At 38.5% G+C, this 27,430-nt stretch overlaps 1 protein-coding gene across 15 annotated transcripts in view; it reads left to right on the forward strand.

Annotated features, from left to right (window-relative positions):
- Window positions 1–610: 610 nt before the first annotated feature.
- sntg2 (syntrophin, gamma 2) overlaps window positions 611–27,430 on the forward strand; it is a 36,677-nt gene continuing 9,857 nt past the window's right edge. For 3 of the 15 annotated variants that reach the window (XM_079369676.1, XM_079369683.1, XM_079369686.1), the window contains exons 1-12: window positions 10,035–10,426; window positions 11,238–11,375; window positions 11,484–11,540; window positions 11,702–11,759; window positions 12,026–12,172; window positions 12,709–12,752; window positions 14,408–14,449; window positions 15,237–15,324; window positions 17,290–17,378; window positions 19,714–19,838; window positions 23,433–23,562; window positions 25,856–25,894. In XM_079369676.1, the coding sequence (XP_079225802.1) occupies window positions 10,265–10,426; window positions 11,238–11,375; window positions 11,484–11,540; window positions 11,702–11,759; window positions 12,026–12,172; window positions 12,709–12,752; window positions 14,408–14,449; window positions 15,237–15,324; window positions 17,290–17,378; window positions 19,714–19,838; window positions 23,433–23,562; window positions 25,856–25,894 (1,119 nt within the window). In that variant the 5' untranslated portion in view covers window positions 10,035–10,264. Of the gene's footprint in view, window positions 956–7,879; window positions 8,101–8,904; window positions 8,962–10,034; window positions 10,511–11,237; window positions 11,376–11,483; window positions 11,541–11,701; window positions 11,760–12,025; window positions 12,173–12,708; window positions 12,753–14,407; window positions 14,450–15,236; window positions 15,325–17,289; window positions 17,379–19,713; window positions 19,839–23,432; window positions 23,563–25,855; window positions 25,895–27,430 lie in introns of those variants that run through there. The other 12 variants (XM_079369677.1, XM_079369678.1, XM_079369690.1 and 9 more) reach the window with 12 other exon arrangements.

Raw genomic sequence — 27,430 nt, forward strand, 5'->3', positions numbered from 1 at the left:
CTTACTGAACTTAACTGAAGCTTCATTTCCACCATTTTATTTCCCAGGAAAGTTATATCATGTTCCTGAAGTACTGGAAGTTTTAAGTTGAGCCTTGCAGTGCTGAACAACTCACCACAGTGGTTGAGTCAGTCAGCCCCTAACCGGAAGATCAGGGGTTCGATCTCCCAACAAGTCGAAGTCGATTTACCAGGCCAGTTGAGAGGTATTAGTGGTAGTAAGTTTGCTCACAAATTATTTTCGCACACATCTGCCCTCCTTTACGAAGTATAGATACTCCCATGTATAACTCAATGTGTGCCAAGTTCCAAAGATTTAGGATGAGGTAGCACCTGAATCTGAGCACAAAGATAATGGAGTCTATCTTCGCCCTCAGATGTTCATGCTGATATTTTGCATCTACCAGAGAAAGCAGTGACTCCATTAATCCATAATTTCCACCTTTCCAGTGCCACTGCTGCAAATTAGAAGTTATGATGCACAAAATAGTATCCACAAAATATGATGGTAACTCGCTAATTAGCTGTCAGGATTATAATAACGGTTCAGCGAATGGTTCATGTCCCGTGGTTTGACGCAGGAATGGTTAATAAGAGGAAAGGCGGCAGGTGGAGAGACGGATGAGCAGCAGCAGAGGAGCCTGTGCTGACAGTTTAGGCTGAGCCAAAGAGACAATAATTGCACCGATCTCCGTTTTCATTTTGGTTCTATAACCAACCAGGCAAAATTGTTCAGGATACTGGCGTTTTTTTAAAGCCATGGTTTCTCAGCCTTCCTCCGTCGTTGACCGGGATGCCGGTGAAACACACTTACAGTATTTAGCCTGGTAAATGACTTGAGAAACTCCCGTCGAAGTCAGCGGACAGAGAAAGCGTTTTTATGTGAAATGAATGTAACCAGGGATCAACAACCGGAGCTGATCGAGCGACCTGCCAGCCATATGGTTCCAACTTCGGCAAGTCAACCATTTATTTACATTAAATATCATGGATGTGGATAGTGTTACTTCACCACTATCCAATGCAATGTGCCATAGCCTTTGCGTAGTGGCAGGTAGGCTATTTGAGCACATCAGTCTGCGTGCAGTTCTATTACTTGATGTACAGTAGGCGATAGAGGGATACAGACTCTTAAGAACGGACTATTAAGTGTGTTTTGCCCATTACGTTGTGACTCACAATAAGCTTAGTGATAGGCTATTTAAGATGGAGGAAGTTTCCGCGCATGTCCCATAATAACTAGCAAAATTTGGTGCTTGTAATTTAAAATGCATAGCCTATAACTTTTAATAAAGAGCGCATTCTATATGGTTTTGTGCTTCTTTATTATTTATCGAGGTTGCGTGATTATTCGAGTCAACGGTCTACGTGTGCTTAGCTTCAACTTTAGAACAATATTTGCTGAAAAACGATGTTGCTTTGTTTACCGTTTTCCATTGCTTATGCCGAATCCAACGGAGGACCTTGCTCTTTGCCAAGAAACTATTTTTATGCTAGGCTACTGCTTATTAGAGCCAGAAAATCTTCAAATATCTTTATGTTGATTTTGGCCTATACTAAATGTATTTAAGGTAGCCTAATGTAGTCCACGGCAGGGTACTGTATCAACGGTACTGACTGTTTTTTGGCTGTTGCATTTACTCTGCATGGCCAGCCGATCTATACTTTTCAATTGATGTTGTGAAAAAAAGACATCTTTTTAGTTTTATGTAAAGCTATTCAGTTTTATGTTTATGTGAATTTTTGGTTTTGTTGGAACATAGAATTAGAGAATATTTCTTCCTGGAATTTAGCCATTGCCCTTCCTCCATGGGAAACACAGTATTGAATTTCATCAGTTCTGTGAGTCTTGCTTTGTGAGCACTTTTTGTTCAGAAAGCATTTCTTTCAAAAGGGGTACCTAAGCCTTGGGGGACAGAAGTCTGATTAAATTTACTCAGTATTCAGCTTTCACACTTGAACTCTCCAGACTGAGTGCTAAAACTATGCCTACAGTAAGCAGAATGTCTTTGTTTCAATATGAGAAATCAGTATCTGCATGGCTTTTACTCAACCCTGAAGAGTTGCGGTTAACTTGAGTTTCGCATCATGGTGTCAATTTAAAACTTATTTGTGTTTAGTTAGTTTCTGTTTGCAGACCCTGCATTTGTGAAGGTCCTTGACCAATAGTTAACCAAAAGCATTACATTATGCAAGTAAGAGGTTGAATAATCGTATACAAAATAATATTGGTCTGTAGTGATGGAATGATTCACTAAACTCATGATGTGGGGTTCACGATTTATTTTACAAAATGAAACAAGACACATTTTGACCGAAAAAAATATTCCTTGGGCGCTGCAAATCCGCTTGTCAGTGTGGTTTGGCCTTTGCATGTTTTTTTTTTTCTGAACAAGGGAAGATGTTTGGAGCTTCTCATTGTGCTGTCGATTAAATGATGCATCATGTTAGATGTGCTATTTGTGTAGTCCCCTGTCTGCTTGCAATATTTGCACAGAGTTTTTGTCTTCCCCTGTTGTCATCTCACCTTTTTCATTTTCTGTCTTGATGAAGCCAAAATGCTTTGAAACCTCCTTTTTAAAAGATGGTGTTTCCTGAATTTCAAAATCTTGCTTTGCACCTGCCAACCGCCTTTGCTTTACTGCTGCTGAACCTCACCATATTATTGCGATTCATTTTTCAGAGTACCGATGTGAAATTTGACACTTTTGAATCGATTTATCAGGATTAATCTTAACATTCCTAGTCGTCAGTAGCCTGGTGGTTAGTGCATGTGCCCCAGAGACGCTGGTCCTCCAATGTGGTCGGCCGGGCAGCCGTTCAAATCTGACCTAATGCTCCTTTCCCACGTCATTCCCAACTCTCTCCCTGATTTTTAACATCATCTCTATCTCGAAGTAAAAGCCCCTAAATAAACCTTTGGAAAAAAAAATTGGGTTAAATATTGTTTGGGTTTTTTTTACTGTTGAATTTGTATGTATTGTATTTGCACTGCATATCCATCATATGTTGTTTTCCAGAGGAGGTTTTGTTGTTTTCATGGCAGCATTTCTGTTTTTCTTGACTTCCTGCTTTCAGTCAAATGTATGTCAACTCTTATTTACTGTTTGTACTAACCTCATGTTTTAGTCTGTTGCTCTTGGAACTGGCTTGTATTCAAATTGTGTTGGCAGAAAACTGTTTCAAATGGATCCTCAGTTTGGCTGTTTTAATGCATATGAACTGAGCCTTTAGTAAGTATGTAGTAGTAACATACAGTATATCTGTCCATATGCAATTGTGTGACCTTGTGTTTGAATGTTATGTCAACATAAGTGAACCAGACAAGCATTATTTCCACATTTGTGTCTTTGAATTTTAAATCTGTTGCCAAGTCTGTTAAGATTTTCCTAAATTGTAACTAGGTAGCACAATTTAGTTGTAAATGAATACTTAGTTTGCTTAATTACTTTAATTGGGATCATTTGCATGGTGGCTCACAAGAGAGTGTACTGCAATGGCCCAGAGTATTTCAGTAAGAAAAGTGTGCAGCTAATTCAAAAAACAGATTCATCTCTATGAATGATGAAGTTTGACATGGTTAAACAATTTCTTACTTTGCTTTAGTCAACATTTTATAAATTGGTGACTAAATCATTATGTACAGGTATAATTTGTTGTCAGATGTCTTGACACTTAATATTCCAATCTCCATATGGCATAATAACTAATACTAGGAACTCTGGGAACCCATGAGGGTTGTGAAAATGGCCAAAGGGCAGACTCCAATGTTTTATCATAGACCAAGCTTTTTTAAAGCTCATAATTAGTCCCAGTAGGAAGTTCAAGGACACATAAGTTATACATTATTGCTGCACAGTCATATTCAATTATCCAACTACAAAACCAGGCAGTAATTACAGTCTTATATGGATGGCTCTGAATGTTTCATGAGAGTGTGTAGTGACATACATACTGATACATCGAATTAAGGTTGCGACTGACAGTCTGGGACCTCAAAAGAAATGTTTTCTAATTCAGTAAAAGGATACTTGTTCTCTGTAAGTGTTTCATTAGCATATATTAAGATCCAAGGCAGAACAATTAATGCATGTTAATGACCAGATGTATTTACAAGTCTGATCTGATTGTAAAGTTTTGATTGTTAGAATAAAAGATTTTTGGTTGTATCTGTATGTGTTGTTTGTAGAGACAACGCATACAGATACAATCTGTATGTGTTTAATTTAAAGAAAAAGAGTAACACACATGTAAAGTCCGGTAAACAAAAATAACATAAAGTACAAACAGGGAAGTACAAATGAAAGACAGTAATTATACATTAAAGTAAAATAAACCCATAAAGACATATGCATAAATAGGGAAATCATTATTTCAATAGAGGTCTCAAGGGAAAAGGTTTTAAAAATAATCCATAAATTTGTTACAATTTGTGTTGTTAACAGGGACATGAAAAATCCACTTTGACCGTTTTATAACATTTGGGTAGTCTGAATGTCTATTGACCCACAAAATCCAGAAAATCAGTTTAATCCAGTCCTTTGTTTGTGATCTGCATAAGTCTGACAAAACAGAAAAATGCTATTTGAAATTTTCTCAATTTGTGACATCAACACAAGTTGGATTGTGTTAAACTCTACAATCCCCTGCTTTCTCCACCCATTGACTCCACCGCAGCATAGAGCAAAACTTTTGTTCATGGACAAACTTGGACTTTTGCCCATAATAATAATGGCTACTACAGGGACCCATAATAAGCACACTTGGGGCCCAGCTAGTTTGGGCCCCAGATGGGAGAAACCTTGGTTGCCCATGTCTAAGCTAGGGCCCATGTAATGCCCACCTTGAGCCCATCTGGGCTTGCCCACATGGGGCCACCGTGGAACCCCTGGACAGAATTAACCGGGACCCAGCTGGGCCGCCCAGATGGGGCCCATTCACCAGCCCATATCTGACCCACATTGGCCCCACATGGGTGTGTTGACATGGTAGGGTCTAAATGAAACATCTGTTGTGTGCTTTGGTGAAAATATAAAATGAATCAAGCACCAGAGGATCATTGTGACCCGGTATATACCAGCTCTCTTAGAACGCTTTTGGTTTGTGTGTCTCTTTAAATACAATGAGCCCCCCTGAGTCTCCCATCATCATTCACTCCTGGATTTTCCCCAATATGTCCCCTTTAAATGTGCCAGAAGGAACATGCTCAATTTCTGGAAAAAAAAAAGACATACACTAACTTAATAATAAAGCAGTACTTTCCTTTCAAGGTAATCATGGCTTACATTGATTGCTTTTAGTTTAGTTTTGTCCAAGAAACACGTGTCATTATGAAACGGAATCTAACGACTTTGCACTGACTCACTTTGCAAAAAGATGCACCATTAAACAATAAGCAAAAAATGATCCGATATGCATAATTATGATTTGGTTGTTTAGACTCGCCTGCTGTCATCTGTAAACACATTGCGAGCTTTATGCTGAGAAAACCTTGTGAAAAAGTAAAACAAAGTGGTAAAGGAAATGACTCAAAGACTGTCTTTTCTGTTGAGACATTGACACTAAGCTAGCCCTAGCTGCCAACCACCCGTTCAACAGAGATGATCTGTAACATGCAAGGGCACAGTGAACCTGTCTGCACGATAAGGGACTTCTCCAAGGCCAATGATGGGACTGGGTTATTGATTATTAATTTGTACTCCCTGCCTTATTTAGTAATGTAAATGCAACTGAAACAAGATCTTGGCTTTTCCACAGAAACTCCAATGAAGTGATCTGTTTTTTTTAAATAACCAACTGCAATGGTTTTCTTAGAAAACCTAAATTGTCTGCAAACTTTGTTTAGGAGAACCAATGCACATCATTCAAACACACCATACAAACCATGAGGTTTATATTTGTTGACATGTCAATTATTTACATTTCTTCATATAATTCTTCATAAATGTCTAAATGTTATTTGTAAATCTAATGTAAAAAACCCATGTACCCAGGTATTTTGCAATTTGCATCAGTCCATCTCCCATCCTATTCTTCTTTCTGCATCTTGTCCCATCTCCCCCATCCCATTTTCAAGCCCAGCACAGTTTAGCAGATGGCTGTTCCGTCATGAGCCCGGGTCTGCTGAAGATTTCTGCCTGTTAAAAGGAAGTTTTTTCTTGCCACGCTATGACGGATTAAGCTGGGCTCTTGTAATATAGCCATAAGTAAGGTCCTTTACCTGCTTTTTGTAAACATAACAATGAGCATGGTCTTGTTACCTGCTCTTTTGTTAATGTTAACAGACAAACAGTAAGGTCCTTTACCTGCTTTTGTAAAGTGTCTCGAGATAACGCCTGCTATGAATTGACGCTATATAAATAAAGATTGATTGATTGATTGATTGATTGATCTCAGATGAGCTCGGGCACAGAGAAGCTGGCGGCGTTTCTGGGTGTTGTTGATATATGGCTTTCACTCTGCATGGTAGAGTTTTGACTTGAACTTGTAGATATACTGTAGTACCAAACTGTGAACTGACAAGGGTTTCTGTAGTATTCCTGAGCCCACGTGATGATATCCTTGTGATGTGGGTTTTTAATGCAGTGCTGCCTGAGAGATAGATAGATAGATAGATAGATAGATAGATAGATAGATAGATAGATAGATAGATAGATAGATAGATAGATACTTTATTGATCCCGAGGGAAATTCAGGTCACATGCATTTAATGTTGGTTTTATGCCTTTCTGCTTATGTGCATATATTTCTCCAGATTCTCTTAATTGTTTGATAATATTGTAGACTGTAGATGATACAGTCCCTTAATTCCTTGCTATTGTATGTTGAGAAATGTTCTTAAAGTGTTGGACTATTCGTTCATGCAGTTGTTCACAAAGCATTGACCCCATCTTTTCTTGTGAACACCTAAGCCTTTTGGGGATGCTCCCTTTATACCCAATCATGACCTTCACCTATTTCCAATTAACATATTCATCCGTGGAACTGTTTTTTGATCAACTTTCCTAGTCTTTTGTTGCCACTGTCCCGCCTTTTTTGGAATGTGTTGCAGGCATCACATTCAAAATGACTGAATATTTGCAACAACAACAAAAAAACAATCATGTTTATCAGTTTGAACATTTAATATCAAATATTTGTGGTGTATCCAATTTAATTCAGGGTGAAAAGGTTTTGCAAATCATTGTTTTTATTTACTTTTTACAAAACATCCCAACTTCATTGAAATTGGGGTTTGTACTTACAGTCCCTATCTGAGTGAACTGTAGTTGAGTAGAGACCCCCATGCAATATGTCTTTATGATGTTGAGATTTCTATTTAATCCTTCCACTTGTGTGCTATGTAAAGATTTCCCACAAGCATATTAATAAAGGATTCATGATTTAAGTATTTTTTTCAAATTGTATACAAATTCACCTTTATGCTACTCTAGATTTGTAAACCTCAAACATTGTTTTACACCCTGATATTGATTAAGAGGCAACATGACCAAGAATTGTTTTTCTTCCACACTTTGCTTTTTATCTGTTCAGTTATGTTAATTTGGATTGCTCTAAACCTCAGACAATGTAAAAAGTTTTCATTAACAGTCGAGCATTTGGTTAGACATATATTTCTAACTTTTAGTGATGCAATGAATGTGTTGGGGTTTCGGGCTGTGGTACAGTTGGCAGAATTGGTCATCTCTCAACCAGAAGTTTGGGGGTTTGATCCCCAGCTCCTACAACAATACCTCTGTTGTGTCCTTGGCCAAGTTGCTACTGCTGCTTTTTATATGTATGAATGGGATTTGTAAATGTAACCCATATGAAATATAGGGCTCCTAAACCTATATTTGTTGTTTGGATATAGGTGTAATAGAGAGAATAGCAGTAGAGAGTGCAGTGAAGTTGCTGCTTCTTGACCTGTCAATCACCCTGCAGACGTGAGGTTCACAGCCACGAGCGGACGGAACTTCGGCATGATTGCTGTAAAATAATTATAAAACCTTGATTAATCTAGTCTAAGGAATATTCTTATGTTAATAAGTTTGCTGTTTCTAGCAGAAACAAGTTGTAAACTTGAGGACGACAACTTTGGTCAGTGTTCTATGAATCTCAGGTGAGTTTGAGCTCCTATTGCAAGTTAGCATAATGTTTTGCTAGCCTCTGGTGAGAGAATGGACCAATATAAGCTGTTTAAGTTTAGATACTAAAGGAAAGGATGAGGATAAACTTTATTGATCTCCCAGTGGGGGAAATTTGGGTAGGGCTAAAAGATCAAAGGTATTTACGAGATGACTTTCTGAAGCTACCACTGTATTTTTGTGCACTTTATGTCATTGTTTATGTTTTGAAAAAGGTCGCTAATGCTAACGCGGGATGCTAGCGCGAGTTGCTACTGGCTAATCTATTGTATTTGTCTGGTTAGTAATTTGATGTGGAACTGTATGCTAGAAGCTAGCAAATGCTAATTACTAAACTAAGCTATGGTTCAGAGCAGCACCACTTCAAAGGTTTAAAGCACATTTCAAATGTGTTTTAACTCATTTGTTGCACTAGTTATGTGTAACAGTAGTCAAAACTTAAATTTTAAAATGCAAATCTTTGTTTAAAAGAGTTTAAAGAAAGGAAATATGAAGAGTATAAAGGATTATAAAGATTGATAATTCATTTATCTGCTAAAATACCATGACATATGGTGATTAAATGAAAGACACTATATTTTTGTCGTGAAAAGGTAATTGTTGTAATACACAGCATTTCATTTTGAATGTATTTAGAGGTATTTCCTTAGATTTTGGCTATACATTGAAAAATGCTGATTGAAGTAGAAGTTAATGAGGTCTCATGTTAGAAACAGAATAAGAACTTGATAATTTACAATTCTGCACTATTTGTGTAGGGTTTTTGTTTTTTTGTTTAGTTTGAAGTACCAGAAAAGAGATGAACTTGATGGCGAGCCCAGCCCGTGAGTGAGGAGGTCGGTCACACAGTGTGGCCAGCTGCAGGACCTGCTCAGAGGACGTTGGATTGCTTGAGTCATTTGTTCTTTTTATCCCAGATAAGACACGTACACTCTTATTAACCTACCCGGGTAGTAGTAGTAGTAGTAGACATTGACTTTGAAAACACACCTCTGGAATTTTTTCCCGGAAGCTGAACTCTTTTGCGCGTTGAACTTTTCTCACAATTCATCTTTATAGAGGAGAATTCAAGTCCAACTCGAAAGGACTTTTTTTTTTTCCTATAAATCATCACTGTAAATGGTTTTTATGCTAAGAAGGCTTTAAAGAGTGTCAACTGTTCAAACCAACACCAACTCCTTTTTGTCAGTCATTAAAGGTGCATACTCTTTTAGGACCTAGATTGATGTTAGTATCTTATCTATCCAACCAGGTTAGGACCACAGGTGCTACATTAATTATAATGGTCAGTTTAAAGTACTGTACATAGCCGAGTAAATGGATGTGTGACCTGTAGTGTACAGTAAAAGCGCAGTCAGAAGATTAGAAAGACTAAAAAAGCACGATAGCTGAAGACCATTTCCCATTTCTTGTCAACACTGTTTTGTGTTGTCAAAGCTGTGCCCATTAAGCTTCCACAAAAGTCCTCGTGAATTTTGTTTCATAATGATTTGGGGGGGGGGGGGAAATTGTTAAAGAATAAAAAATGTAGCTGCTTCTAAAAGTATCTATGGGCCTGTTGTAGTGTATCGATATGTTATTATGATAATGTAGTGCTGTGGAGATATATATTGTGTATAGCTGTTGTTTTTTCAAGATTCAAGATTTTTATTTGTCACATGATCATACAGATGTGCAGTGAAATGTAAGGACTGTTCCACAGGCCATGCAATAACAATAATGACAATAAACACTCAGTTTAGCAATAATAGAATAGAATATTTGAATGTACAAAATAATAAATATAGAATAGAATACTGTAAACATTGTATAGTGTCAGTGTGTGAAGTGTAAAAGTGACCAGGGTCCAGTAAAAATAGTAATGTTCAAAAGATTATTGAATGTACGAAAAGTATAAAAATATAGAAAAATGTAAACAATGTCCAGAGGTGTCAAAGTGCAGATTTATGTTTTTAACCAAGGAGAGTGGAGTTAACAGTCCGGATAGCCTGAGGAAAGAAGCTTTTTCTGTGTTTGCCTTGATTTGTCGAAGGCAGAGGGTAGGAACATGGGCAGTCTGTTTCCCTCGTGGTGGGGGGTCACTCATGATCCATTTGCCCTGGCTGTGCTCCTCCTGTTGAAGATGTCCTGGAGGGACCCATGGTGCGCTCTGCTGTTTTTAGCACCCTCTGCAGGGCTCTTCGGTTGCATACAGTGCTTTTACCACTGGGTGATGTTTCCAGTCAACACACTCTCCACCGCGCTGGAATAAAAAGTCTTCAGGACCTTCACAGAGACTTTGAATTTCCTCAGCTGTCTGAGGTGATAGAGGCGCTGCCTCGCCCTCTTCACCTGACTGTCTATGTGGGTTACCCGTGTTAAATCCTCCAAGATGTGCACCCCCAGGTACTTGAGGCTACACAACCTGTCCACCAGCGTCCCATCAATTCTCAGTGGGGTGTAATCCCTCTGCTGTCCTCTCCTGAAGTCCACAATCAGCTCCTTGGTTTTGCTGATGTACAGGAGCAGGTTGTTGTCCTGGCACCACTGTGACAGGTTTCCAACCTCCCCTGTATACGCCTACTTTTGGTGTAGCTTGAATCAAATGCTCTTAGCCATTATTGTTTTTATATTATATTGTGTGAATTTCACTGTGGACTAATATAGCGTCATTGTTCACTGCTTGTGTATTGTTATGAAGATATTAGTATGTTTTGTTTCTTAACAGAGACATTGTCTGTCTCCTGCACAGAGACTAGAAATTAGCTCGTGGATAACTCTGGTACAGCTAAAAGGCTGCACACTTTTCACAACAAACAAATAAAATAAGAAAGTAGAATCCCAAATATTGATTTTATTTTGTCTGACAACTTTGTTCTTTTTTCCGCTTCAAAGTCAAACTGTCTTGTTCTGTTTCTTAATGTAACTTTTGAGTATCACTTTTTCATAAAGCAAAAACTAGGCAATTAAAAGCAAGCAACTATTGTTTGTTTTATTACACACAATTTTAGACTCAAGCAAAACCAATTTACCCCAAAATAGATCACAGATTAAGAAAAGAGGATTAATATGTTCATTGTGCACATAATTGCTCAGCTTTGTAAAATGTCAATGTTCTTCTCACTTCCAACAGACAAAATCTGGAATTGCTTTGATGTTCAATGAGGAGACCAACAATACATATGATGTCTGCTTAAAACTGACCAAAGATGTATTAACCATTCAGAAGATGGATGTGGTTTGCACAAGTGGAAGTGAGCCCCAAGTAAGTGTAAGTGTGCCAGAGTCTTGCATTTGTTACTCAGGCTATATTACTTCAGAATACTTTTTCAATGTTCATGATTTATTTTTGCCAATAAGAAACTCCCACTTTCTAAAGCACAGAACTGTTGTACTGCGAAGACAGGCTTCTGGCAGTCTGGGCTTAAGCATCAAAGTAAGCAGATACTTGTTTATTATGTAGAGAATAAAGTGGATATGAAAAAGTTCTGGGTTACAGGCATGACTGCGTGAGAAATCTTTCTTTTTTTTTTCAGAGTTTTAAAACAGCCTTTTAACAATGTTTTTTTTTTCTGTTTTGTCTCTCCTGCTTCTCAGGGAGGGGCAGAGCACAAAGTGCCTGTGGTTATTTCAAAGATTTTTAAAGATCAAGTAGGTAAGACAGTTTCATTTCACTACTTCACTTACTTTCTCCACTACTCACTTTCACAACTTTTTTTATTTCATTGTATTTGAGTTAAAATGAACAACTCATTCATTCATTTTAGGCTTTGTTTTAACTTGAATAGCATCATTAATGCTGTTTGTTAGCTGTCTGAAGGCTTCCCTTCAGAAATACAGGAGACATAAACTGTACTGCATTAGCAGTACATATATGTATGCAATGCAAGCAAACAAATTATTCGCTGTGACTTCACCCAGATTATTTGATCCGCAGCAAGTCCAAGAACTCAGGATATTCTCAGAAGAATTCAGCCCGAGCCAATTGGAGGGAGAGTGACGTTTCTATACTGACTGCTGCATGGTGCATAGAGTGTCTTCACACGGCCATTATGATCTCCATGAAGGGTCTTCAAAAACTTTAACCAAGTCCTGTCAGATTTTTTGACACAAACATACTACATAATGTCTTATGCACACAGTGGTAACTGATGGACTCAGTATGTAAGGGGGGTTTCAAATCTGATGCATTTTTATATAGTCCTCACTTTTTTTGTTAATTAGGTGTGCCGTTTTTCCCTCAGTAAAAAAACTGATGCAGAAAACAGTGATTGGATTTAATTATGGGACCATACTGCCAGCTAGATGGAGGGGATTACTTAAATTACGTGTGCACACATCTCTCTTAAAACCTCTTCTAAAATGAGATGCTATGTCTTATCATTCCCTGGGTAAAGAGCTTTCATTGTTTCTTCCTTTGTCCCTGCAGATGAGTTTGTATCCAGATTAGTCTTGCATTTCATGGTTTCCTATGTTCTTTCTTTGAACTGCAGCATGTTGTCGGGGACATTAATTGCTATTTCCACACCATAACAAGTATGAAATGATCAATTATTTTACAATGTTGTTGTTAACCTCTGACACTTGTCCTCTGACCCCTACAGCCAATCAGACTGGGAAGCTATTTGTTGGAGATGCCGTGTTGCAGGTTGGTAAATACGTTGCATTGCATTGCTTGAAGTTGACTCAAATCAATGCCAAAAGAATGAACTTTTGAATATTTATTTACATTAGTAATACATGAATAAAACGTTTCTCCTTATTGAAAATGATATTAAATTCAGTTGACGATTGTTAGGTTTATTGGATTTTTATGAGTACACAATGGATTTATTGGAAGCCAAAAAATAGTATAAATCATAAGGTAGACCTGTTTAAAGACAGAGTTGATCATTTTAAAAAATTAACATGATTTGAAAGTAGCAATCCCTTCGAGCTCTGCCTATACCCACCCCATACCCCCATTTCTGCTTGGTGGAAACAGGGCTTTAAGAGGTTCAGTTCGGTTTGTCTAGGTATGGCCTGTATTATTTGGCATTTCCATAGACTAAAGCCGGGAAATAGTCCCAATTACCAACCCGTACCTTTCCAACTTTCTGTACCCTTAGACTAGTATCGATACACTTGGCACCCCAGCAGAAGGTTACCAAAAAGTAGGACGGTACGGGTTGGTTATTTCGTGATTTATATCAATCTAACCCCTAAAGGTGGAGCTAAACACCATTGATTGGCCGGAAGGATCGTCACTTCCCATGTGACAGTAGCAAACACAATCCTGCCATGTTTAAATACCCAGTAGAGGTTTTCTTTTGGCTACATTTCTCCTCGCAGCACACAGCCTTCTCTAAAACAAAGCTTGATTTCGTTGAGACACATGCCAAGGACAAAGTAGTTAAATTGCTGGATGCTTTCATCGTTGATCTTTGTTTCCTGTGTCGGCTTTTTCTTCTATGTTGAATTGATTAGCGGGGCACACTGAGCCGCGTTGCTATGGTGTCACGCTAACACGTAGCTGACGAGGGTATGGAAATCCGGCTTACACACCGCCTACCAAATAGGGCACTGTTGATTGTGAAAACGCAACCAGGATTAGGCTGTACCGAACCATACCAAACTGTACTGATCCATATCGGATTGCTTGGTAGAAATAGGGAGACGCTGTGCCCCCTCAAAAGCCATACCCCTCACATGCACACTTCTCATTCAATTGTAAGTACCTCACAGCATAAATTCCATCTGTGGCACGCTTTGTGTAGGCTAGCGTACGCAAGGGGTAGAGAACAAGCAGGTAGACAGGGAGGCATGATTGGTTCGTCAGATTGATAGCTTGTGGCAAGACAATTTCAACCAAAATTTTAAAAAGTGCAATTGGAGAAAATGATGAACCTGTGTTGAAATCCTCATCATCACACTGCAGATGATTGCATTTATAGGGTTGGTTAAAAGACTTAATTTTTTAATGTTGATAATATCAGTAGATAACAGGTTTAACCTCAGCCCGAGAAGTTAGACTTACAGATGCAGACATGCAGACCATCCCACCCCTATCACAAAGAAGTCTGAAAGATTGTTGGTCATTATGTGGGTCTAATTTGTGTGATACAACTTTTGTCGTAAAATTTGTGACCTTGTAGTTTTCTGTGTATTTGTGTGGTCTCTATTGGGTTCCATTAAATGCCTCCATAGTTTTTTAAAATCTTTTATTGAAAAGCAATGTTAAAATATACATAGTGCATGAACTGCACACTTCTCTGCAATATATTTATGTACTTGCCTTTCCATTCTCTCTGTTGATTTCTTTAGGTCAATGGCATAAATGTAGAGCCTTGTACTCATGAGGAAGTTGTGAGTATATTCATTATTAGCTGTTGTAAAAGCCCTCTTTATCCGTTCATTGCTGTTCCATCCTTCTTCCAGGTGTAGCACCAAATCCCAGAGGCTTTCAATATGGAGATTAAAGTAAACCTTCTGTCTTGTTTTCTTTGCAGGTTGCTGTCTTTGTTCAAGTTGAAGCATTGACAAATTAAAAATATTGAGAAGGAGATTTACCAAATCTGACACTAAAGGGAGATAATGATTGACAGCAATTTTACGCGGTTTGTTTTGTTGTTGTTTTTTATATATTTTCTCCCTGCACTCACCCATAACCGCAATCTTCTGTAGTCTGTCATTTCTTTCTCCTTGTGAAGCCTCATCAGCCGTTCTCTACATTCACTTCAGGAACGCAAACGCACATAATGAGGTGCTTCTCTTTGTTGTTAGCCATCACTTTTCTGCAGCATGATGAATTAGAAACAATGGCCTTTAAATTTTCTCTTTTATTACTAATGCATCTATTTTGCTGCTTATCTATGTCTGATGCAATTTTCAGTTTTTATGTCTATTTTACGGTGTTGTGGTATGTGTGTTATTTACTGTACAACAAGCATAAACAGGGTCAAGGACTGCATATTAGCCATGTCTAGAATTCCATACATTGCATCGGTTGCACCTTATTTATATGTAACAATGCCTACAAGCATTGTCCTCACAATACAAACAAATAAATAAGGTACTTCTATTGGGCTTTAACTTCTTTTATGTATATAATGATATCATGATATTTCTGCCCCTTGCTTTTTTCTCCCCAAAGGTTCACCTATTGCGCACTGCTGGAGATGAGGTCACCATCACTGTCCAGTATCTGCGAGAAGTTCCCTCTTTTCTAAAACTGCCTCTAGGTTAGTGTCTTATAGTTTTAACTCTCACAATTAATGCAATTTTATCAAGGAATAAAGCAATTTTTTCATGCAGAGTTGCCTGAGCAAAGCAGTTTTGTAAGAAACAATTGTTGTGATCCCCTGCTCCTGAAAGAAGGAAACTGAACTCTTCCATGTGTGACACAAAAAGTGGAAAAATAAGGTTGGAAGGTGGGACAGATGAGAAATGGTGCTTTGTGTAAGATCAGAAAAGTAGCCTAGTTTAAAAAAAAATTCTAAATTAGGGCAGAGTTTACAAACGACTATCATGTCGGGAGCTCAAGCTGAGATTGTTCCAATGTACTGTAGGTAGAATTTAAAACTCAAATTTTACTCCTGGTAGGTGCAAAGTCATCTTTAAAAATTCATACGTCATAGTGGAAGGGAGGAAACAGAACCCACTGTTTGGCATTGGCAATGCATCCTGTGGTATCCTGTGATAATTTCCATCCCTCAGAAATATGTTATGACTTATTTTGTCTTTGAGCAGAGGTAACTTCATCTGTTTGAAAGCAGAGCTCAATTAAATAAACATGTTTTGGGTGAGGTTTTCACCAATTAGTGTGCACTGGGGCGGTCTGCTGCCGAGTGAGGCGGCTGGGATGAGGATCACCACCTCTAAATCTGAGGCCATGGTTCTTGACCGGAAAAAGGTGGCTTGCCCTCTCCGGGTCGGTGGGGAGTCCTTGCCCCAGGTGGAGGAGTTTAAGTATCTCGGGCTTGTTCACGAGTGGGGGGGATAAGGGAAAGTGTCCGCAGTCATGCAGTTGCTGTATTGGTCCATCGAGGTGACAAAGGAGCCGAAAGGCGAGGCTCTCAATTTAAGTTCCTACCCTCACCTATGGTCATGAGCTTTGGGTCATGACTGAAAGAACGAATACAAGCGGCCGAAATGGACTTCCTCCGTAGGGTGGCTGGACGCACGCTTAGAGGTCAGGGTGAGGAGCTTGATCACCAGGGAGGAGCTCAGAGTAGAGCAATTAATGTCACTTAATTGTATCTCTTAAGAGTCTGTTTCTGACCGTTTGAGCAGACACATGCACATTTGTGGCCTGCTGGAGGTCATATTGCAGGGTTCTGGCAGTGCTCCTCCTGTTCCTCCTTGCACAGAGGTGGAGGTAGCGGTCCTGCTGCTGGGTTGTTGCCTTCCTGCGACCTCTTTCCTGTCTCCTGGTTGCGCCTCCATTCTCTGGACACTACGCTGACAGACAGAGCAAACCTTTCTGCCACAGCTCGCATTGATGTGCCATCCTGGATGAGCTGTGGCCACTTGTGTCGGTTGTAGACTTCGTCTCATGCTACCACAAGAGTGAAAGCCCCGCTTGCATTCAAAAGTGGCCAAAACATCAGCCAGGGGTCACCACTTGCAACCACTCCTTTATTGGTGGTGTCTTGCTAATTGCCTATAAGTTCCACCTGTTGTCTATTGCATTTGCACACCAGCATGTGAAATTGAGTGTTGCTTCCTAGGTGGACAGTTTGGTTTCACAGAAGTGTGATTGACATTGTGTTGTCAAAGTGTTCCCTTTATTTATTGAGCAGTGTATATGGTACATGGTCAGGCGATGAATAGTATTGTTGCCTATTCTACTGGTCCAAGTCCAATTGTCTTTGAGTCATCCTTTGTTCTTTCATGGTAGAATTCATGCACAAGACCTGCTTGTTGAGAGTAACCAAATCAGGAAGCAAGTATTTAATCATCTAAGCTAATTTCATATCAAAGAAAATGCGTATGCTGTCTGTGATTTACTGTGTATCTTGAAAACAAATCACTAAAATGAAGCTAAAAAATGTACCCTCAATGTTTACACTTTGCAAGCCACCATGGATTGGCTGCAATTTTAATTAGTGGTAAATTATAAAAATTAGACACGTGTTATTAAGGTCTAATTTTAAAGTTACTCATCAGGACCGTTTAACTATATAGTGATTGTCTTTATTTATCAGGTTCTCCTGGACTGTCCACTGATCACAGCCGGATGTCCTGTCCTCTTGATGACAAGGGCCTACACATAAATGGGAACGGAAACAGCATAGTAAGAAAAGAAAAAAAAATTGCAATGCTGATTTAAATGTGTTTGAATTATTAAAATTATTGGTTTGAGCTTGTGAAACATCACATCTAAGCTGTATATCTAAACAGCTAAACGGCTGTTCTAGGGTGGGGGCCCCTGTGGATGAAATCCTTCAGACATTCAAGCCTATCGAGCTGTATAAACTTTGTAGCTTAGCTTTTTAACGCATGTGTTATACCCTTAAAATCTCGCTGGAGTGATGGAAGTTTGTTTATTGACTTGTTGTGTATTGTGATTGTTCAGTCTTTACTGTTTGTTGTGTGTATGAACTGGTCAGGGTCCCGTCTCAGAAAGCAGGTTAAACAAACTCACAGCTCCTATTGAATTACCATCAGGTGGGAAACTCAGTGTTTGCTTTCAGATCAGCAGATTTGAGTTTGTTGAGTCTACTTTGAGTAAGTTCACTCAGTGTTCAGCACGGGCACCATGAGTATAAAAAGCCAACGATAATAGCCTTGATGCAATGAGTCACCATGGCAACAGGAGATAAAAGAGATCCTTGTACTTTAACCCTCTACTATCTACATTCAGATATTCTGCAAATATGCACGGTTTTTAGAAGGAAAAAAGTAACACTGCTGCAATGCAAAGGAGAGAGTAGTGAGAGAAAAGTGGGAGAAAACAGCTGCTTGCGTAATGAATTCCTACATTTTTTATATATAGGTCTCTTTAATCAGAATTATAATATTGCAAACTGATCAATAGGTGGCATCTTGCAGAATCCCTTCACAACGTGATCCCGAACTTTGCAAGTGAAAGGAAAGAGTCATGACTGTTTTATGATGCACTGTGCACTCTCAGGGGTCATAGTGGGACTTCATTAAAATACATTGTGAAGTATGAAAATGTTTTGGAAGCTTTCATACCTAAATAAATATTACGGGAATCAGTCGTTGTAATAAACTCTACCACACTTTCCAAAACTGTGAGGGTTTCATAAAGCTGTGGTTATTCTTAATTCAGTGCAGCAACGTTCACTTACTTTAAACTTTAGTGACATGACTCATTTTTTGGCTGATTTCCATTGCACTCTTTAATCACTCTAAAAGTTAGCAATATATTAAAACCTCCGTTTATTTAAAGCTGACAAAATACCTTTATTAAAATGTAGCACTGTTTATGTTTTTACAATTTCAGTGAAAATCCAAAAGAGGTATTATAATATATGCACATTTTTGCATTGGAAATGTTTTAAGTATCTAACAGGTTTTGAGATTTTTTTTTTTTTTTTTTAAGTTTTTATGGACTCAGGAAACATTTAGGAAAGAGAGACCTAAAAATAAGTTTTACAGATAAAATTAACAAGCCTGTTTATTTATTCAATCAACTATACATATATATTACATTAATAATATTAGGGTTTGATGTTTGGCATGATTGTTTATTGTTATAGTTTGTGAAAACTTATTTAGAGCTTTTAACTGTGTATACAGTTGCATGTCAGGGCTTTATTTCCCAGTTCTTATTAATGCACACGTGTCCTAAAAGGGATTCTCAAGGGTGAAATAACACCCTTGAGAATTGAGGCCGCTGATGGCAACATGAATTAGACATAACTTGCCACTGCTATTGGTCCTTTATGCAGGTCAGTTGTTTTAGGCCTATGTTTTTGTCTGACTGTGTGTACTTAAAGCATCTAAAAACTCTCAAAAAGAGGGAATTTAATTATTTGAAGATATGTGCCATAACAGGAGGGCAGCTGCTTATTTGAAACATGTTTTGAGGACCCCGGACTGGATAGATGAGATACCAGTTTCCCTGTCTTTGTGTTCTCCCTGAAGCAAAAAGACCAGCTTTCTGCATAGGCAGTTAGAGCTGCATTTACCCTAGTGTGTACTGTAATGTGCTGTGGCTCAGCAGAAAAGTAGTTGTCTTCTGAAAGAAAGGGAGTTCGATGGTAAAGGGCAAATGGACTTGAGCATGTATAGCACTTTTCTAGTTTTCTGACTACTCAAAGCGCTTTTACATGACATGTCAACCTACCCATTCAAACCCATTCACACACTGATGGCAGTGGTTGCTATGTAGTGAGACCATCAGAAGTAACCATCCGTATGCTTTCATATACAGCAGCCTCTACCATCACTATGTGAATGCGTTGTGACCGGTGGTGTAAAAAAATCAGTGTGGTCAGGACACTGCAGAAACCTTATACCTCATTAGTTTCTTTGAACTTGCAGCTATAAGAAATGAAATGTTTGTTCATATTTATCCTACAGGTGTTTTTTCTAGACCAGAGCCTCTATCATAAATAAGACTTCAAGAGCTAATCGTCCTGTTCATATATTCCATGCAGGCTTCCTCCCCTTCTTCACATTCAGCTAATGAACCAAAGTATGAGAAGCGCTGGCTGGATGCCATCTCCATACCCTTGATGATTGCAAGAGTCTCGAGATACAAAGCTGCCACAGATAATTTAAGGTAAGGTAAGAATGATAAAACTCACCTGTACGGTGCACAGTTCACCAACATATTTGTTGGCTTAGCAGTTACTTTTAATTTCTATTAAGAATGTAATGCCAATATCTACAGTATGCACAGGCAAATGTCTTTAAGTGCAACTTTATGCAACCAATATTTAAGTCCATTGAAAATCCGTCCTGGAAAGCCACTGTCTCAGGACACTGGCAGCGAAACATAAGAGTTTGATAAGCGTATTAGAAATATGGTATATGGTAAATATGTGCTGGGAGGCCTTCACCAGAAGACATTATCAATGTTCTAATAATTATAATGATAATAATAAATTGTATTTATATATGAATGCTTTTTAAAAACTCAAAGGCACTGTACATTAGTTTAAAAAGACAGAAAAGGTCAGAACAGTAAGGACAAACAAGAGACACAAAAATCGAAAAGTATCAAGCTGTGGTTAAACAAAGCACACGTAATCATTCATTAAAAGCTTGTCTGAAGAGGTGAGTTTTGAAAAGTGATTTAAAAGTAGAAGGATCAGTGCAATGTTGAGTATGTGTTGGGAGTGAGTTCCAGAGGGAAGGGGCAGCTATGGAGAAGACTCTGTCCTCCCAGGTTTGGTGCTTGATTCTGAGTGGGGGAGACAGGAAGTTGGCGTTGGAGGTAAGGAGGTTGCATGAAAAAACACGGACGTGATCACAGGATCAGGTGGGAAGATGTGCAGCAGAGTTCTGGATGTATTGGAATTTATTGAGGACTTTGGATGATGTGCTGAAAAGGATGCTATTGCAATAGTCGAGTCTGAATGTGATAAATTAGGGTTTCAGCAGCAGAGAATTTGAGTATTGGAGGGCGGTTTTTGTGAGCTGGGTGACGTAGTGATCAACGTAGAGGTGGCTGTCAAAGATGACTCCCAAGATTGCGGATATGAGTGAATGGTGAGAAAGTGAGTTGTCTTTTGTGTGGAAGAAGTTTTGAAAGGAGTTTGTGAGGGATTTGTGGCCGATAATTGTTATGTCTGATTTTGTATAATTGAGTGAGAGGAAATTGGTGTGCGTTCATGTTTCTATTTTGTTGGGGCAGTTTTTCAGAGGGGAGGGGGTTACAGTGGTGATTGAATTGGTGAAGATGTACAGCTGGATGTCATCTGCTTAGTAGTGGAATCAGAAACCATGCTGGCGGGTGGTGTTACCAAGGGGGAGCAAGATAATGAACGAGGGGGACCAAGCACGAGACCCTGGGGGAGGCCTTAGGACAAGGGAGCTATGGAAGAGGAGGAGCAATTATTGATGTTGATAAACTGTTGTCGGTCAGTGAGGTAAGATTTTTACCAGGAAAGAGTAGTACCAGTGTTGTTGAGTGATTATTCTAGGCAAGATAGAAGAATCCTGTGGCTGTTGGTGTCAAAGGATGCATTGAGGTTGAGAAGGATGAGGTTATTGAGGAGGCCAGATTAAAATGAGGGGAGGAGGTCGTTGGTGACTTTAAAGAGGACTGTTGGACTGGAATGGTTCAAACAGGTTGTTGGAGGAGAGGTGAGCTTTTATCTGAGTGGCGACAACACGTTCCAGTATTTTTGACAAAATTGGGAGGTTGGAGATGGGGCGGAAGTTCTTGAAGACGGGGGGACGACTGCCAGTCTGAGTGTTTTGGCTACTGAACTAGAGCAGAGGTAGGAGTTGATAACTGTGGTTATGAGTGGCAAGATTGCTGGGAGACAGTTTTTTAACAAGACTGGATACGATGGGGTCAAAAGTACTGGAGAAAGACTTAATGCTGGTTGTGATGGTGGATAGTTCATTTGGGAACAAAGTGGAGAACTGAGAAAGAGGTTGGGAAATAAGGCTCCAGGGTGCCAGTTGGGATGAAGAGGAGACAGTGAGAGGGTTGAAGCTGCTGTAAATGGTGTCAATTTTGGATAGGAAGAATGGCAGAAAAGCGTCGCATTTTTAAACCGTGAAGGAGGAAGAGATGTCTTTATCGCTGGGTTTGACTTTGTTTATTGCAAAAAAGACAGCCTTGGGGTTGGAGGAGCCTGAGTGAATTAAGTGCTTGTAATAGTTGGACAAGGCAGTGCTAAGAGCTTCAATGTATTGTTTGAGATGGTCAGAGTATTCTTGGATGTGAAATGTTAAAGCAGGTTTCTTGTTGGAGTCTTTCGAGCTAGTGTTTGCAAGGTTCCATTTTATGGAGTTCCAGAGTGTACCAGGGTGCAGAGAGTGTGAATGACACAGTTTTAGTTTTGATGGTTGATTTAGACAGAGAGGGATGTCAATATCCGTGGATATGGCCAGACGGTTGGAGATGTTGAGGTTGAGACTTGACAGTTAATGAATTGTGAGACCAGTGGAGCAGACCTAGTCCAGAATGTGACCATGACTATGAGTGGGAAAGTTGACATGCTTTGTGAAGTCGAGGCAATTGTAATGTATAAGTAAAGCACTGTAATAAAACTAAAGGTACACAAAGAAAATGATATAATCCAGAAATGCATATGATCTCACAACATAATTCTTATTTGCTGTTGCACATGTTTACAAAGTTAGCTGTGTTATGATTTTTTTTTTTAAAGGGATTCAAATTCTGCATTTATCTTCTGAAGAAAAGAAGAGACAGTACAATACAAAACAATACTGTTACAATCTGTCTAATTGCCATGAGGAAGTTGGCTTTGCTGAGCAAAAAAGCACAATTTCATAGCAGGCTCTATTCAAAAGAAAAACATATTCTACAAGCACTTCTACATGCTGGACTTTTTCTGGGGTCCTCAATTTAATGTTCTTCTTACACTTCTTTGCTTGAATATGTTATAGCAAATCTACCTATTTGTCACATTATGCTCCTCAAACATTCATTCATTTAAACGTAAAAGAGTAAAGTAGGGCCTTTTTTTCCCCAACGTTTCGCAGGTAAACTAATACTAACATTAAACCATCATTCTCAATTTTTGTGCATGGTGTGTTTTTTTGTGTTGTAGTGTCAAGTCTCACTCGGCCTGTCCTGATGGTACTGCAGCACTTCCTAAAGTCACAGTGGCATCTGTTATGGACTTTCTGTAATTACTAAATGTGTAATGTTATTTCACTGTTCCTGATGTCAGTCAGACCTGATACATTTCAGTTTTGTCTAGAAACCAAGGACAGCTTAGAGAGTCTCAACAAGGATGTTTGGGAAAACTTATTGTTCGTATCCTGGGAGAAAGAATGGAAGATTGCTGCTTGAAGTACAGTACAAGTCATCTTAAGGGTAACTAAACACCAGAGTTTTAGTGCATCTTCCCTGGAATTTCAGAAAATGCACAGGTCCGACTAATACTACCTCCTGACCAGAGTTTCAATCCTGTAGACAGCAGTGTATATTTCACTGTGTATGTTTCCAATACATAGTGTAGAATTTAAATGCGTTGTACTCAAATGTCAAGAATATGACCAGTTAATACCCATATACATATGGTTTCAGCTGAAAAAAAGTTTTCTTGGGGTTTAGTTACTCTTCAAAGTAACTTGAAAAAAATGACTAACAGCTTCAGCTTCACTCTGTTGCAATGCCTGCCATCTTCTGTACATCTCCTCTTTAATTTTGACCTCTCTGCTCCTCTAGGTCCAACTGTTTTGAAGTATATGTCATGAATGAAGACAGCTCCAATATTCTTCAATTTTGCTCTGCAGCAGAAAGCACTGACTGGCTTCAAGCAATATCTACTAATATCAATGACTTGAAACATGAGAATGTAAGTCCGTCTCTGAACATTAAAGGTTTAGTTGGGTTTCATTAGTCTATAATAAAAATAATAGAAAAAAAACGGAGAAATGACTTAGGGAATCAAAATAAGTGGAATATTATTCACAGGCTCATTCCTTTTTTTGCTTCCAGACCATGGTCCAATCAGTCGTGGTCTGTTGTAATTGGAGCATGGAGTCCCTCCAAACATGTTAAACAAAACTGAATTTAATCAATGCATACATCGAAACTCATCGTCTTTCACTGCCTATAGGCATTAATTCTGGATGAACATATACATACCTCATGGTGGAAGGGTGTTTGAATAACCTAGAACATTTAAAGTTTTAACACACTATGCTATTGTGTGTTTTAGGCGTGTTTTGGAGAATCACTTCATGCCATTTTGTTAAAAACACTAAACCGATTCAATACGGATGCTCGTTGTTTAATGCTTTATAAGATATCAGTTAATTGACCATGGTTTTATAACCTAGGAGATACAGTAGGATGCAGAAGCAACCCTTCCTGTAGAAATGAGAATGAAAAGAAAAGAGTTCAATAACAAATTAATTGGGATTGGGAAGGAAGTTTCACTATAACTTAAAGCCAATGAATTTGATGATCCTTGGTCCCTACCTTTATTGAGAAGGATGTTGATAAGAACTTCCATTTGTATGAGACACTCATTTAAGTAGCCTAATTTCTGGATGGCTCCGACTCGTCTTTTATTCCTCAGTCCCACAGGGAGGGGAAGCTTAGCAGTAACAAACGTGTTGATGATATGGAAAATGCAGTTTGTTTTTGTTGTCTGGCCACACCATAAATCACTGTTTTGACCTGAATAAAATGAAATATGTTTCTGAAAGTATTTAATCTGCTGAAAACAGAATATTTGCCCAGAAAACTACCCTTGCCCACTCAGAATATATCACTTAAATCTAATCTTTGTGTATGCTCCTTTTCTTATGGAAAGTTTTTGTGTCCCTTCCAGAGGAACCTAAACGTCCCTGTTCAATATGGGCTGTGCAGCCTCCTGGAAGGCATGCTGCTGTCATTAAAATACACTGTTAATGCTGAAGCCTTGGTTTGTGTTATTTGTTATAACATGCTATTCACCTTAAACCGGATTTGGTTAAGGGGCATATAGTGGCTGGAGTTAATCCACAGTCTGTCTCTCATTTTGGGCAACTTTTGGACTAGAGGTTGTAGCAATTTAAGCTGATCAGGTATGAATGTAAGAATAAAAAAATAATACAGATAACATGATTTGTAACAAGGTGGTTTAAGTAATCCAGTTGTCACGGTTTTGCATCTTTAGGAACCCCACAACCTTAAAAGAGGAAATAAAAGAAACACACATTTTATAATAATGAACCTAATTTTCTAGGTTTCAACAAATGCATTGACCAGTGGTTGCTCTTTTGAAAAGTAATATGTAGACAATGACTTTGGTGATAGAGGAAAAGGTAGAAAAGTCTCTGGAGTTTAACTTTATATCTGTATTTCATTGTATTCAGAGCAAAACAGTGATTTATTGTGTGGCCAGATAGCAAAATCAAACTGGATTTTCCTCATCTACACATTTGTTACTGCTAAGCTTCCCCTCCCTTTGGGACTGACGAATAAAAGAAGAGTCTGAGTCTCGTAAGTAAACAAAACAACATCCAGAAATTAGGCTACTTAAATGAGTGTCTCATACAAGTGGAAGTTCTTCCTTCTCATTAAAGGTAGGGACCAAGGATCATCAAATTATTTGGCTGTTTTCTTTCGCGCTCCCTTTGTACAACAAAAAATGTACCTTTAAATATCCATTCTTTGTAATAATTTTTTTCTCACCCTAAAACTGATATTTATTTCCTCTTCATATAGACTTATCCTAGTTAAGGGTTGTAACTCTTATTTTGATTGTCCTATGTTTTTTGTTGTGTTATTCAACAACAAAAACAAGCTGTTTTGTTGGAGTAGCCCAGGTAATTTATAAATACCCAGGATGTGTAAGGCTTGAAACCTTGGGGAAGATGTACCAGTCAGTAGTATAAATATTTGATTAAATACAATTTACTTTTTGATTATCTGAGATTGGCAAAAACATAAATAACTAAAGTGATCAGTCTATAATATATGGATCTGCCTGATAGATTTGCCTGGGTTATGTAAAGGCTGTTTATATTAATCGGTTAACCCATGTCTTGTTCAAGTCTTCTTTACATTTTAATTTTAGGGGGTCAGGATACATTTTTGTACTAATATACTGTATATGACTGTGTTTTGTGATTATAACACTTTTTTTTCTCACATAGATACAATTAATCAACAAATACTGCTCATCAGATGATCAGGTGTGTGGGCCTCACTCTTTCCAGTCCAACAATTCAAAAAATTGGCAAAAAGTTGTTTAAGAGGACATATCACCTTTTTTCATCTTTTCAAACAGTTCCCTGTGATCTAAATAAAACATCTGTACTGTGCTTTGATCCAAATATAACATGAATCAAGCACCAGAGGAGGCTTTTGACTCTGTTGAAACCAGCTCTCTCAAAACGCTCTGATTTGGTGTATGTTGTTTAGTCTATGTTATATACTGGTGGTGGGAAGCAGGGGGCGCACTTGAGTGTGGTGGGAGTTGGTATTGTTTGTACTTGGTGTAGAACAAGAGTTGAAGTAAACGTGGTGAATGAAGCGCAGTTTAAGTTGTAGTTATTGAACTAACATATGTGTCTCTTTAAATGCAATGACCCCCCCCCTGAGTTTTCATCACTCCTCTGTAGTGACAAGAAAAATGGCAGACCTGTGCCAAAGTTTTGCTCTCGGCTGGAGGTGGAGTCCATGGGTGGAGATACCACAGGAGGAGAGGGGATATGTTCAGAAACTTTGTAGAAGTGTATTTTTCACAATATGTCCCCTTTAAAAAGTTTGGTCCATCATTTGTAGTGTAGTTGTTGGCCAGGAGAAATACAGACTATCTTTTTGGTCAAATTTTCTGGCTTACTTATATTTGTGATACAAGTAAACTACTATTTTTTTTTTATAATTCTTTATTTAGGATCATTGCATTTCCAACACACTGTCATTGCAGGTTACATTCTTTCACAGTCTGATCCATTATTCTTTTTCTTTTTTACTTTTTTTATCATATTACAACATTAAACAGAACAAAACATGGGGTGTTATATAAAATTATAAAAGAAGGGAAGAAAAGAAGAGGAAAAACCAAACCAAACAACAAAAAATAAAACTCAGAAACACAGTTTAATAGGTTTCTCCCTCCCTCCCCTCCCCCTCAAACATGGGCCGGGCATCTCGGGGAAATATACATTTTCCACGTCTTCCAAATTTCCTCAAATTTACAGTCCTGGAGCCTCAAAGAGAAAGTAATTCTCTCCATTACATATATTTCATATATAATGTCATACCATTCCTTAATAGATGGGGTATGAGGTTTAAGCCATTTCCTTGTGACTGCTTTCCTCGCTGCTGCACTCAGTATTCCAAACAGTTTCTTAGTTGTAGTATTTGTGTTCGTTGAAGATAGGAGTCCAAAAAAAAGCTCGTCCCAATTGAAAGTTATTTTTGTCTCAAATATAATTTCTAATTCGGAATGAACCTTGCGCCAAAAAGAGTGTACCTTTGGACAGTCCCAAAACACGTGATAGTGATTAGCATCCTGAGAGCCACATTTCCTCCAGCAGCTGGTGGTTCCTGAATAATGAGATGATTGAGCAGGGGTAATAAAATATCTGCAAAGAGTCTTCCATCCAAATGTCCTCCAGAGAAGTGAGCTTGAGATTCTCCATTGAGCTTCACAATAATCAGTCCAAACTTCCCCTGGGATGCACCTATTGCTCTCCTTTTCCCATTTTTGTTTGATGTATGTG

Source organism: Symphodus melops (genome assembly GCF_947650265.1).
Source record: "Symphodus melops genome assembly, chromosome: 19".
In the NCBI taxonomy this organism is placed as follows: Eukaryota; Metazoa; Chordata; class Actinopteri; order Labriformes; family Labridae; genus Symphodus; species Symphodus melops.